Source organism: Pectinophora gossypiella, chromosome 7 (genome assembly GCF_024362695.1).
Source record: "Pectinophora gossypiella chromosome 7, ilPecGoss1.1, whole genome shotgun sequence".
In the NCBI taxonomy this organism is placed as follows: Eukaryota; Metazoa; Arthropoda; class Insecta; order Lepidoptera; family Gelechiidae; genus Pectinophora; species Pectinophora gossypiella.
Window position 1 is genome coordinate 15,515,075 of NC_065410.1, and position 14,804 is coordinate 15,529,878.

The 14,804-nt window shown below is 34.2% G+C and overlaps 2 protein-coding genes across 3 annotated transcripts in view; both read right to left on the reverse strand.

Annotated features, from left to right (window-relative positions):
• The window catches only part of LOC126368395 (ATP-binding cassette subfamily G member 4-like), a 118,796-nt gene extending 108,177 nt beyond the window's left edge, over positions 1–10,619 (reverse strand). The window contains exon 1 of the mRNA XM_050012364.1: positions 10,063–10,619. Within this exon, the coding sequence (XP_049868321.1) occupies positions 10,063–10,291 (229 nt within the window). The 5' untranslated portion in view covers positions 10,292–10,619. The remainder of the gene's footprint in view (positions 1–10,062) is intronic.
• LOC126368383 (neutral ceramidase) overlaps positions 1–14,804 on the reverse strand; it is a 354,827-nt gene that overhangs the window by 286,929 nt on the left and 53,094 nt on the right. The gene's annotated exons all lie outside the window — the stretch shown is intronic.

Sequence of the window (14,804 nt, forward strand, 5' to 3'; positions counted from 1 at the left end):
TTTAAGGAATAACGACATGTACCGTATTTGTAGATTACAAATATAATATACAGATATGTTATAAGTTAATAAAGAAAATAAAATAAAAGAGTGTTAGTGATATCGTAAAGAAAACTATGAGAGATGATTCAGGCCATAAATCTGAGTTGATATTAAGTAGAATTTTCCGTCGCAAAACTATGGAACGGTAATTAATTTAAAAAACACTAAAACTAACAATTTGTGTACACGGTGTAAGTGACATCGTAACAAACATTGAGCGGGACGATTCCGTTCTTATTCTGAGTTAATATCAAGTGGAATTTTCCATAGTAAAAGTATAGAATTGGAAAATCATTTTAAAAACTCAGAATCATGGTAAATCATCCTCCTAAGTATTGGTTACGATGTCACTAACAGCCTGTATACGTGAGTATACAGTAAGGTCACTTTATAGTAAACTTGAATCTAACCCAATTACGCCCGTAACGTGAACTTCGTTAGGTCAAAATAATTTCCAGATACCTAGGTCCCACCAAGTCAACGTCCTATTAGTTTGACCTTTCGAGGCCATTCACCCTTACTTTACTTTCCGTTTATTGGTATCCTTCGTCGTAATAAACAAGTAAAAAGAGGAATAAGATTTGAAACGTTGTCTGATTGCTAAAATAGAGTTCCGTCGATATTTTTGGTTGGTTTGAACGAGAGTACCGCCACTGGTACGATAAGGTAGGTAGTTGCCTGCTTTAGGTTTGTACGACCATGTGGTTAATGTCATCGATCTACAATAAGTCACGTCAAAAAAAATGCCTGCTTTCAAAAAAATGTCTGCTTTAAAAATTATATTTAAATGTAAAAAATGGTGTAAATAAAGTATTTGTTATTTTCAAAAAAAAAAAAAACTACTTAATAATTTCTTTATGTATTTTGTTTTTTATTTATTTTGTTTTTTTATTTATTTACTCGCTTTCTGGGGGGCCTTTTGACGACTGATGTAGTTTTTTTTTATATATTTGTGTATTTTGACTAATTTAAATGTTATTTTACATCCAAAATATGTTGGAAGTTACTGTCAGGTGATAGGCACTAAGCGATATTAATGGGACAGCAAGAAATTGGGTCGTTTACTAGGTTCAAGATAAATTATGAAATTTTGATCACTAAATAAAGACAGATCTAAAACTTACGAAGTTTCCTTCTATTAAGAAAACGCAATAATAAGTCCGACATTTTATCACGTTTTTCTATGACGTCACAGTGTGGTTTTTCATATAAATTCCATAGTAATTTCGTCTTTTGACGTTTGGTAAAAACTAACTGATTTGACTAGTTGGCAAGTAGTCTTTTTAATTTTAAATACGCCGACCAAATAAGAGGTGACCGGCCATTGTGTTGGTCACTTTAAACAGCTGCTAATATTGTGGCATTTTTTTAATTATTTATTTTTGCCCTATAATAAATAATGTGTGAATTTATATCACTAGCCAGAACGATGTACCATGAAGATGTGACATCATTACAGTATATGCCTAAGGAAAACTGGGAGTGGGTACCAAAGTAATCTCCGTACGGTCACGAGCATTAATATGTATACACTTTGGTACCATGTCACATTAACTTTTTAGACAAATTGGATTGTAAGTCTCACTAATGTCAAATATGTTAGTGCGACAGAGTCCTAAAGTGGGTACATTATATTGCTCATGACTGTACATGTAGTTATAAAGAGCTTAGAACGCAGTTGCGTAGACAGTGGCCTTAGCTACAGTAACTCCCGACAGTATTATTAAAAAAAAAAACAGACTAAATTTGTCCATAAGATGTTAGTAGTTACACACACGTATCTATGTTAGTGAGTAAATAGGCAATAAACAAGTTTAGGTCCCTTTATTATTAAACTTGAGGAACTCGGTGGCGCAGCGGTAAACGTGCTCGGTCTGCGATTGTTGAAGTTAAGCAACTTTCGCAAAGGCCGGTCATAGGATGGGTGACCACAAAAAAAAGTTTTCATCTCGAGCTCCTCCGTGCTTTGGAAGGCACGTTAAACCGTTGGTCCCGGCTGCATTAGCAGTCGTTAATAACCATCATTCCGCACTGGGCCCGCGTGATGGTTTAAGGCCCGATCTCCCTATCCATCCATAGGGAAGGCCCGTGTCCCAGCAGTGGGGACGTTAATGGGCTGATGATGATGATTATTAAACTAAGTCGGCGGATTTCGGTCGGTTTTACAACTCTGAAATTTGAATTAAAAAATTCAGCCCTAGTAGTAAGTTTCCTATTTATTTTTAGTTTACCTTTGCTACACTGTGCGCCAATCTTACTTACATACTCCATTTTTTACGGTTTCCCAAGATACAGGGTCCGCCTAGTTTAGGAGCCACTGTTTATTTGGTCAAATTTATAATCCACCCCATTTCATGTGCCTTCATTGGTGCTAATTCCTGCAGACACCATTTAATTTTATTTTAAGTTATACCAGTCTTTTTCTTATCCGCCGAAAAGGAAAGGGACGAGTAATCGACAGCGAGTAAAAACTAAGATCCAACTATGGAAAAATCACGCTCTAAAAAGTAAGTACGAAATAAGAAAATAGGTACCTTTATTCGTCTATTATTCTTCCAAATAGTGATATTTAGAAAATAGTCGTGGTCATATGCCTTTTTTTTGACGTGACTTATTGTATGCAGATAGCAACTACTTGGCCGGACAAATGGGGAGCGCTGAAGGCTCTCAGCCGGCACAACGTTTGTGGTGATATGCTATATATAGTAAACAAACTCTTCTGAAAAAATCACGCTTTATACTAAAGCATGAAACAAGTTTTTTTTTTGTCCGTGGTCGGGACTTAGTTTTTAGGGGTATGAAGTATGGAACATACTCCACTACGCTGCTCCAGTGCGACAACAACAATAAAACAAATTAACACAAATACAACAAACAAAAATGTTGTCATCATTATTATCACTTCTTTTTTAATTCCTACTTACATTTAAAACTTTTTACGCGTTTGCTTAGATATAAATAAAAGTTGTAAAGGTAAAGTTTTCAAAAGGAAAATGAACATTAATTACAAAATTTAAGTTGAAGAACCTTTTCGTAACCTTCTGTTTTGAGAATTTTAAACGACCTTACTATGACAGATGGAACTTTTTTTGTTTTTGGGTTATAAAAACCAGTTTCAGTTTGCGGGTGTAACGAGTTTTAAAATAATAAAAAAAAAAAAAACAAAACACGTACTACCTCTTTTAAGGAAAATCTTTTATACGGCTACATTACTACTGTTTGAATTAATTGCCCCTAAACTGTGGCACTGTAGGGACGATTATTTTATGGTTATTTATTGAATTCAACGGCTTCTGTGATCCTGTGGTTAAGCGTCAGGATATTAGTATATGTTTTATATATTTCTCATTGGTACTGTCTTGTGTACTGATGTAATTATGTATGTAAATAATATTATATATACATATGTGGTGTCTTAAAAGACTTTGTATATGTTTTCCTTTCTTCTAACTTTGTTTGTACAAAGGGGTATCACTCAGAATCTGAATTAGAATCATTTATCCAACGTAATTATCATGTATGAACTTGTTGAAGGTCAATTTGTCATTTTTAAATCTACGTCATTTCGCAAGGTGTTATGACCGACGAGAAGAAATGATCTTCTTTTATCGTGTGGGTTGTGAGGTGGAGTACAAACCCCGTCAACCCTGGTGTCAGGGTTACTATTGAGCCGCCAAAGGCCCCTGACGTGGGCCGATGTAACGACTGCTTACTTACATCAGTAAGTAGTAACTGGGACCAACGGCTTAACGTGCCTTCCGAAGCACGGATCATCTTACTTTCGGATACTCAGGTGATTAGCCTGTAATGTCCTAACCATTTGTGATATGTTCCCACCGGGATTCGAACCCGGGAGCTCCCGGGAGCTCGTGCGCCCTATGCTCAACCACTGGACTACGGAAGTCGTTAGGAAAAATGATATGAAACTGCAACAGCCACACATCTTTTGAATCAATGTGGGTGTTCATAACAAGTTATTTAATAACTAGTGGAACACATTTTAATGCCAGGCATTTATATCATTTAGGTAATCATTACTCTCTTCAATACTTCAATATACATTCGTACCCAATTTATTAGTTCCATAGTCCTCTAATGACCGATAGAAGGGGTTCATACCTACAGCATGTTAATGTAGGAGCTGACGCTCTCGCAGATCCTCAACAATACAGCCTCACCACACATAACTAATGAATAAAGTTTCCTTTTCAATGTTTACCTCCAACTCTATTTGACTTACCCTGTCTGGAGTCGCTGTGGGCACGGATTTAGATTAGGGCGCTAAATAAAATCTAAAACAACCCACACGATAGAAAATGAATAAAATTATCGCACTTAAAAGAAAGGTAAGTAAATGTCCATCTTTGCATTTATTTTAGATAATGGACTATTATGAATAGTTTTGGAATGAGAAAAAAGAAAATTAGTTACGTGAATATTACTACTACAAAATTAGAAATTTATTTCAAAATCTGTAACATAGGGATGCTGTAGCATAATGCGAACTTTTGGGCAGGACGCGCATCGCAAGTCAAATATGACTTTCCCTGTCTAGAGTCGGCTGTAGGCACGGATTTAGATTGGGGCGCTAAATAAAATCTAAAACAGCCCACACGATAGCAAACGAATACAATTATCGCACTAAAAAGAAAAGTAAGTAAATGTACATCTTTGTATTTATTTTAGAAAATTGACTATATTATAAACATTTTGCGATCTTTTATAACGTCGTCTTATAAGTTTATGGCGCCCAGAGTAGTCTTATTTCAAAGCTGTACTAGGACTCTTGTCCTCCGCCTCTGAACAGTACTGACAGTTACTGCTGCCCTCTGTCAGGTTCCAGGTTCCAGCCCTGTGACTTGCCTCTTGCGTCCTGCATTGCGGTACCGATGACTCCCATCTCCACCTCAATTCGAATGATGCTAGATCCTCTTTAAAAACGATTCTGGTGGTCTAAATGGCTTTCCCGAAGAATGAGGTCTGGTGGCGGCGGGTGGTCTGTATCAGAGACTGCCACCGCTCCAATTTAGCGGTTGCTAGTGCTCGACGAATTCATCTCTGGCCACTTCAAAACAATAAGTTTCACAATTGGCATTTCCAACCGCTTTTCATTTTGTTCAGTAACAATCAATGCCGCATCGATTCAAGTTTGTTTTAAGGTCAGAATAGGTATTGCATTATCAAATAGTTTTACTATTTTCAATAACACTCTGGTAGACAAAAAAAACGACTTAAGGGTTGTTACCGGGCATAACATAAGCTTCCGACTAGGTATATCCCAATTGTGGTAGACAGAGGTACATCCATCGCAAGATGAACTAAGTACTCACACCTCACCGAGCTTTCTGTTAGACCAACGTAAGAGGTGGTGAGCCGTATAGCCGTCTATAATGGTCGAGCCAACTGTGTTAGTGACTGCAATAACTCATTGGTGCAAGTCCAGCACGCGTGAACTTGTAACACTAAAATACTAAAGTAAGTAACGCTGCGTGTATTTGTAGTGCACTTTATACTTACCCAGCGCCCACCTATCCATCACGAGAATACCTAATGGTCACATTACGTCACGCCTGAACGCCGACGCCCGGAAAACTACAATTTTACGCCATTGTTTCCAGTACATTTAAAGAAATTTATATTTTTTATGTAATCTAACCTCATTGTAGGCATATAGGGAACAGACCAACCCTCGACCAACCGGAGGACGTACGATGCTCTACTGTGGGTTAGTGGCGATGGATTTTTACTGGTGATAGCCGGGACCAACGGCTTGAGTTGCTTTGCTTAGCACATAATGTAATTATGTACAGGTTCTGAGAAGCTGCAGTAGTTTAAGGCAGATGAGACGTTCGTAATGTAAAAATTGACAATTCAAAGTATAACTATGTCATCTTTTGAATAAAGATATTTTTGAATTTGATTTTGAATTTATGTGGTTTCTTTAGAGCCCCTAAATACAACGTGCAGCTTTTTTTGACACGAAGCCCTAAAATGGATATAATACAGAGTTTTGGTGACATCGTAACGAATATTTTGAGAGATGATTCAGACCATGATTAAATTATATCACGTGACATTTATCGTCCCGTTCCTGTAACTACGTACAGGTAGCCATACGTGTGGGTGTTAGTAACACCGCAACGAATACTGAGGGGCATGATTCAGGTTAAAGATTTATTTCTCAAAAGAATTACAAATTCACTTAATATGAGAAACATTAAGACAGTATATATTAGCTTATAGTTATCCAAGAGTTTATACAAACATGCTACTACTACTTAAGAAAAAAAATAATAATACAAAAATAAGGTTTTAAGTTTGTTCTTAAAAGAAGTCATGGTTTCAGTATTTTTAATTTCTTTTGGCAAGCTGTTATAAATCTGCGCTCCCTCATATAATATATTTTTAATGCCATAAGTTTTAGTTCTAGGTCCACGTAATAATTCAGTTTATTATCCTGAGTTAATATCAAGTGGAATTAATTATCCATCGCAAAAGTGTAGAATTATTATTATTATTTTCGACGGAAAATTCCATTTGATATTAACTCAGAATCATTGTCTGAATCATCCCCCTTAGTATTCGTTACGATGCCACTAACGGCCTGTATATATAATGAATCGTATGGTGATAGATGATTATACCTATAAATATCAGTTTATCATGTTAACAACTGACAGTATGAACATACTTAATATAATAATGTATCGTATTTATTTAACTCTAAACTGGTTTTTTCTGTTGCAACTTAATTTAATTCATTATTTTATTGTAGGACTATTTTTAAATCTTTATTATTAGCTTTATATAGATAATTATCGAAATAAATGGCACTGTTAAGGTTACAATTTATTTAAAATAAAAAAAAAACTTTAATTAAATTATCACAGTTACCAAAAGAGCAGTTATTACAAGTGAATGTAGTTAAAATTGGTACAATGCCGTATTAAGGCCCTCATACTACTTAAAAGTGCTTACTCATTTTTGGTTTATAATTGGTTCCAATGCCAATGCAAAGGTAAAAATAATATTTTAGATAAAAATATGCTTCATTTGACGGCCATTGTCCTATCAGAGCCGACTTGGGTGGATTTATTTTTTAAATAATATGAATCTTTCGCCCAACTAGACACCCTCAGGCCTGTTATTTTTTTTTACCGGCTGAGTACTTCTCAGCGCTAGCTTTTTAGCGATTTATCCGGCCAACTGCGGCAAATCAACAGTAAGCCACGCCAAAAAAAAAAAAAAAACAACAACAATCCGTATGGTGACAGATTTTAGCGCCGGTCCATCAATAATCATAAAAAATATAAAAATTTATAGAACTGGTCCAGCACGGATCAATACCCGGACATATCTTTCGATTGATTAAATAATTCAATAAGTATTTTAATGTATAGATGACCAAGTGGTTTTTTAAGGTCAACCGTGAACGAGCGTTTTTTTTTTAATTAAGTTTTTTAGTTTATTTTGTTTTTTTAATTGATTGATAAATAATACGAGTTACGAACAGCCGTCAGTTGAAAAAGAGAGTTTTGATTGAAAATTAGTTTTCATAACTTTTCTTCTTTCAGATCTTTAGAGAATAAAATATAACACTATGATTTTGCAGTTAAACGTTGCGCAAAGGATTATAGTATAAAATATAACCAAAACAAAATGTTTGTTTACTCAAATAGTATCGGGAACTGTCAAAATTTAAGAATAGTCAACAGAATAGCGACACCTGATGGGAGAAATAGGCAGATTCCTTCCTCATTTTTGCTTTTCGAAATCGTTGGCAACTTGGATGAATACCAGGTGTGTAGAATATTACCTACACTTACATTAACATTGAGTCAGTCAATGTTTAAACTCATCGTCTTGTGGAATGTCTTAGCACATTTTTTATTATTTAACTTGCAATGATTGTTTTTAATTGTTAGTTGGTCTAGGTCAAATATTCCTCGCTGAATGTAAAACACTTCCTTTTTTCCAAATTTCTATCACGTCCGACCTGGGGATCAACAAGATAAGTATGTCAGGATTGAACTTTGAAGCTAATGGAATTCCATAGTCTCTACTTACTCCGGTGGGTTTATATATATGTGTACATATATTTTATGTATTAAATATCATTCGATGCAATTGCATCTTATGCTGTGGTATCTTATCGTAGAATTATATATGACCACTACTATCTCCTAAACATCACTATTCAAGAGAAACAATTACTTGTTGCGTACTTTTTATAGCGTGATTTTACTGTAGTCGGGTTTTAGCTTTTAAAATTATGTTTTTATTTATTTTATATTTTATTGGGGCCTTATTTACTACATATTATATTATGAACATCTGATTGACGGAAGTCAACAAAGCGCTTCAGAATTTACTTTTTTCTGAAGCACGACGACGCGATGACGTTTTGACGTTTTTTACGCGGAAATAATATCCAGACAATGATCGTGTGTTTACGCTTCGTTTCATGTTACGGGAATAAAGCAATAATCATTACTTTGAACGGCACATTCTGCCAATCATCTCGCGAATGTCGTAACAGTTTACTAGTGAATCTCATCATTTCTAAATATACGCTGGCGGCTTCGTCCTAAATCACGAGTGTTTTGAAGTTACAATCAACAAAATAAATTAAAAAATACTTATCGAGTTTAAACTTAAAAATAAATAAATAATTAAACCTTAATATTATTACTTACTTTTTATGAGACAGTTTTTAAAGTTTTTTAAATTGTTTTGATTACTTATTTATTTGTTGATTGTACAAAATGGTAAGTTTAATCAAAGTAAATATTAAGCTCTAGCATGTAAAAATGTATGGGCTTAAAAAGAAATATAAAGTATGACGAAGCGGGAATAAAATTATTAAAATTATATTTTAGGACGAAGGAAGCATATTCTTTGGGACGACCTAGGATTTTTTTATGTATTTAAATATTTTATTTATTTATTTAACAGTTATTGAAAGCCAGTTATTTATTAATGTGGGACATTTAAAAATATGTAATGTTAAATTAATACGCCGCGGATAATCTATATTGGAAGGTATTTTTTCTGACAGTCGAATAACTTTCACAATTAAAAGGCAGAAAATAATTTTCTAGTTAACTGATTCTTGTCTCATTAACCTGATTTCCTATTTTGGGTTTTTATTGAAGTCACGGTACCATTACATTAATTGTTTGCTAATTAATTGTTCGTAAGTAAATGTTTGTGTGTTGATTGTTCTAAGTTATATTTTTGTTTTTGCATTGAATACCAAAACGTCTAATTAGACCCAAAAACAAAATCGCTTTTTAAATAATTATAATATTATTGAATTCATAAGAACTAGGTGGTAATTCTCCATAGATTTACTGTATACTGTATTACTGTATAAAAAAATAGTTGATTTTGCGTTTCAGGATCAATAAACTATTTGTTCACCATGTTTGTAGCAAATAAATACTATTCTTTTCTAAATTCAGTTTACCCTTACCATTAAAGTGCCAATTACCATTATACCATTGTTCGGGTAGGGAATTATTTAAAAACACAATGTATTGGCGGCGGCATAAATATGTAAAAAAACAATTATTGCTTGATATTTCAGAATGATAATGTGTGGAAGATGTGTTGTGCCTGGGTGTAATAACAAGTGTCTTCTATTTTCAAAAAAAAAAGTTAAAAAAGCATTATAATATCGGTTATCTATGAAATTAGAAGGTTAATGGTTTGTATAGCGCAATCTACATTTTTTATTTTTTTTTATGGAACATAGCCTGGAAAGTCCTTCATTATATTTATTGGGATGTCTTCTTTATATTATTAAGAACCGGTTTCTTTTGTTTGATTTGAAAGTCGTTTCAGATAACATTTTTACAAGAATATTTAGCAGAAAAAAAGTAATAAAAAATATATATTTTTGATTTGTATTTTTTTTATGTTTTTTAATTATTTTTGTCTTTTTAGATTAAGTAATATGTTTTTTATTTAGTGAATATTCAGTAATAAGAATAAGGACCTAGTGATAATACCACTTACCTTTAGAAGAACTGACGGTGTAGTTGATATCTTCGAACAGTAAGTGTACGGGGGGTCGTTTGGCCATCCGATTGAGTGCCTTGAGGGTCGATCCGGCCCTTTCCAACGCAGCAGGGGTCCATTGGTTCTCCTGGGTAGGGTCCACAACTAGTGGATTCACATCGGGTCTGGGATTATGCGCCAACGCAGCTCCAGCGATAGCGCGCCGTACTAAGGGTACGTTAGACATTTTTGTGATATTTTTTTATTGGATTTTTAAAAACACATCACAGTAAGTAGTTTTTATTCGAAAGTTTTTTATTTAAAATATAGAACAAATTACACCGGATTTAAATAATTTCAAATTTAAATATTTGAAATGTATTTTTAATATTTTAACTTTTATTTAAAAATATTTTTACGTCTAGTAGATATTATCTATTTTAGAGTAAATCGAAAAGTTTGTCACTTTTATTTTAATGATTAACCAAATAGTACTTAATTATTGTTTTATAACACAGTAGATATTTCGTCCGATCGTATGCGCGTGCGACGTTGTGCCGACACAGAGCAGCGCGTTCGGCCGTATTGAACAGCGCAGTCCAACTGACGTAATATTATGTTCCGCGTTAATGAATACATACTATTTGATCCAGTTTTGTTAGGTAAAAATAATTATCGATTAATTAAGAAATATTCGAATGAACTATAAGTCTTAGATATAATGCGATGTATTATTATATTTTTATTTACCTTTGACACTGTTTTTAAAGCTGCACTAGCGACTAGATTAATTTCAATTTTATCAGTCAGAGTCAGTGACAATGATAAAAATGTGGCTTTTGTGTCACTTACAGTCAATCCCATATTTATATTTTTATCACTGTTACTGTTGATTGCCATAACCTTTGGGAACCAATAACGGTGATTAAGGTGATGCGTTACAGTCAGCTAGGTAACGCTGCGTCAGCAGATGGCGTTACTTCTGCAGTTTTCGTATTTTTTTCCATTTATTCGTTTAGTGTTGAGTTCTGACCCAGTGAAATGTTAGGTGGTGAAATCTTACGTACATTATCTTTAAGTTAAGCTACAATTTTGAAGTATTTACTGCAGATATCATATTGAAACATTGCATCAAAAGTTGGTGTCATTTCAATTTGTGTACAAACACGAAGCTGTCACACACACATGTGAACTAGGTTAGCTATTAAAAGAGATGCATAATTTGAAGTCTACTTCTAACTTCTAAATGGCGCATTTGGTAAAGAAGTCGTCGCCATTCTTAAGTTTCACGGTTCAAACCCAAGTGCATGTTTTAATTGTTTTTACTTTTTGTATTTTTTTTTACAATTGAATTTGGCGAACCCGTCTATTTGTTACGGAATTTTCAAAAAGTATCACTTTTACCAATAATATTATAATTATACAATAATGTACTTTGCACTAAAGTACCTTCCGTAATTTCCGTATTTTTTATTTTGTAAAATTCTAACAGGCATTAATCGCATCAGTGAACATGCGGCTAACTAAAAAACTACTGAACGGATTTTCATACGGTTTTCACCAATGAGTAGAGTGATTCATGGGCGTGCTTTAGAGTATATAATTTATACAAGTTTTTTTTTATAAAATGGTTCAAAAATGATGATGAATGTCAAACATAATTATCGGTACAAATATAGCCGACTTGGAGCTTTCGGCGAAAACACTGCCTGAGCCCATTGAGATATAACAAAACAACGTATGGTTGAATTTTTCCTTTTTTGTAGGTCTACCGAAAAGTCCACAATATGTCATAATAATTATATTGTGTATAAAGAAATGTGTATATGTATTGTATGATTTTACAAATGACGATCACAGTACAGTAATAATAAGGTAGATTTTTCCTAAATTGCGTCGGTTCAAACTTTGTCGCATCGCGTTTGAAAGATGTAATAGCGCTTCAGGACGTCCCGCAAGCACGGCGCTGATGTCGCAGTATCCGCATATAATTATTATGACTTGTCATTAGTTCCAATAAAATCCGCGGGACTTCATACGTATGTCAGTGACAGCTGGTGATAGCATGCGGGACACTTAGCAGCTAATCGAATTCTATGTTGTTTTCGCGCCCAGTCCAGACGACTTGCAGCGCATTTCTGGACTTATATTTACGCGTGGTGTTTATTGTTAGGTTAGTTAGTTCAGGTTAGGACGTCTTTTTTAACGAGGACGTTTAAAAAAAACGAGGCTGGGACGTATTGAAGTAGTATTTCCATATTATATACGCGGCCTGAAATGGGCTGTTCGGGGACCTGAACTGGTTGCTGTCGAAATTATTATCACGTTTTCTTGATTAAAATTCATAAATAAGTCAAATAGAAAAAAGATTTTCGTTAGTTTTAGATCTGTCATGATGTCTGTGATGTTTGTTTATTATACATAAGAATTTCAAAATTTATCTTAATTTTTTTCCCAAAGGGCAAGGCAAAGGGAACTATGCCCATACAGCCATGTCTTGTGTTTTTTTTCTTGATGATGATTAATGAAATGATGAAACCTAAGCCCCCACCCTCGGAGCAGACTCCTACTCCGAACCCCAAACGAAGTAAGCGGCTTGTTGGCGCAAAGCGAAAATAGATAGGTACACTTTGTTTATTGAATATTCCGATTTAATAATACTATCGGGAATGTTTTCCGACTAACTTAATGTGATCATTAACCACAAAACACCACTTCGTATTGATTATTTAGATTATTCAACGAAGAAATCAACCTTCCCGTTCCCGTTTCCACCAAAAAGTCCGCGGCAAAGAGAATATAAATAAATCTGTATGTTGGATGGAAAAACAATTAATTAAAAATGACTACTATTTAGGCCGGCAAATGCAACAACTTTTTTTTGATTTGGTTTTCCCCAAAGGGTAAGGCAAAGGAAACTATGCCCATACAGCCATTTCATTTTATGTATTGATTTTTTATTATAATATATGTCCTCTTTTAATACACGGTACTTACCCATTATTTAAAAATGTTTAAATAATATGCGTTAAAACAAAAATATTTTTCCAATATTCCTTTTCTCAGATTGTAGTATTTTTAGTTTTTTATTTATATTTATTCTCTTCATACAAAATCTCTTTATAAATTGTCACTGACATTCTATTACACTTGTCAAGTAGTCAAAGCCTTTAGAGAAAAAAAAAACTATCACGCACACAAACTAACATTGACACCTCTACACGCTCAGCAAATACACTGTAATCTGCACCACTACAAATGTAGAATGGATCAAAATTGAGGGTCTGAAATATGGTACTTCTCGTATTCGGACCCTAAATTTTTGTTAGTTTGCGAAAATAATACACCAAAATATTACTATTTATCGGTTTTATAACAATATTCCTCTATCCGTTTTCCTGTAGCACTGCATCAACTTTTGTATGGAAAACGAATCACCTTAACTAGTATAGCTTTGGTAAGCACTGCGTATTTGATATCAGGTTATCAACTTAACAACAACAACAATAATTTAGAAATTATGTTATATTTTTTCGCAATAATTCTCAATGAAAATAGATATTAAAGTTATGAATATAGGTATGTTTTGCTACTGTGATTTACATTAATGTGTCTAAAACGGCCACATTGTAGCAATTCTTCTAAAAAATACAATATTATTGCTAATTAACTTTATTAGTCTTTGCGCACTTAGTATTATATGCGGTAATGTCAAATTGTAATATTGCTTTTTTAGACAAACTATTATTACTTTAACACGGCCTTTTTACTTTTAGAACTTTTTTGTAAATAATAGAAGAATATTTTAGGCTTACAATTAAACAAATGTTGTGGCTATATTTTCATAAATACATACCATAAGATAAATAACCCATATAATATGTCCTATTCAAATTCAAATTATTTATTTCAGATTAATATCCATAATTATAAGTATAAGTACATCAGATTAGATTAGATATTAGAATATGTCCTATGTATGGAGCATAACCCTCCACGCTGCATTAGAATGAAAGGTCTTTGCCAATTGACACACATATTATCTATCTAGACGTTACCGCCGAATAATGGAATTTGTTCTTCATTAAAATAAAAAAAAAGATGTACATATCTGAATTTATGCCTAATAAAAAAAAATAACTTTTTATTATTTTATATCTGAGATATGATTTTTAATAGTATTTTTGCGACTAGCTACTCAAGTCAGCTTGAAATAGCAAGTCATGTTTTCACTTATTTTCTTAATTACTTTTGTGTTTCATATTTTATATATATTTTCCTGTTCACATAATAGAAACCGGATAGCGATAATTTAATAATTTAGTGATATTTTTTATTTTTATAATTTGGCAAACAATTATATTATAGGACTGGTGTGATTTTAACGTTTGTTTTCGATTATTTGACCTTACTTTTATGGGTGTTGATCTCAGATGTGGTATAGGTTAGTCCTCTCCCCCCCCTCCAGCCGACTCGACACCAGCTGCCCCGGCGACGGAGCAGCTTACCGGACTTGACACCACCGCCAGCTGACGGGCGCTCACTGGGCCTCCCCCAATGGGGAATCACCCGGTGGGCTCGACCTCGCTGGCGGCTCCACGGAATGATGACAACATCGTGGCTCACGGAGGGGCGTTCTCGCCCGCCGTGTCCCAAACCCCGTGACACGCCCGTTTTTGCGGGCGGCGAGCGCAGCCACATCAAGGGGGCTCAGCCCCGAGGATGTCTCCCCGCCGCGGGCTTCGCCCGCGACGAGAAGA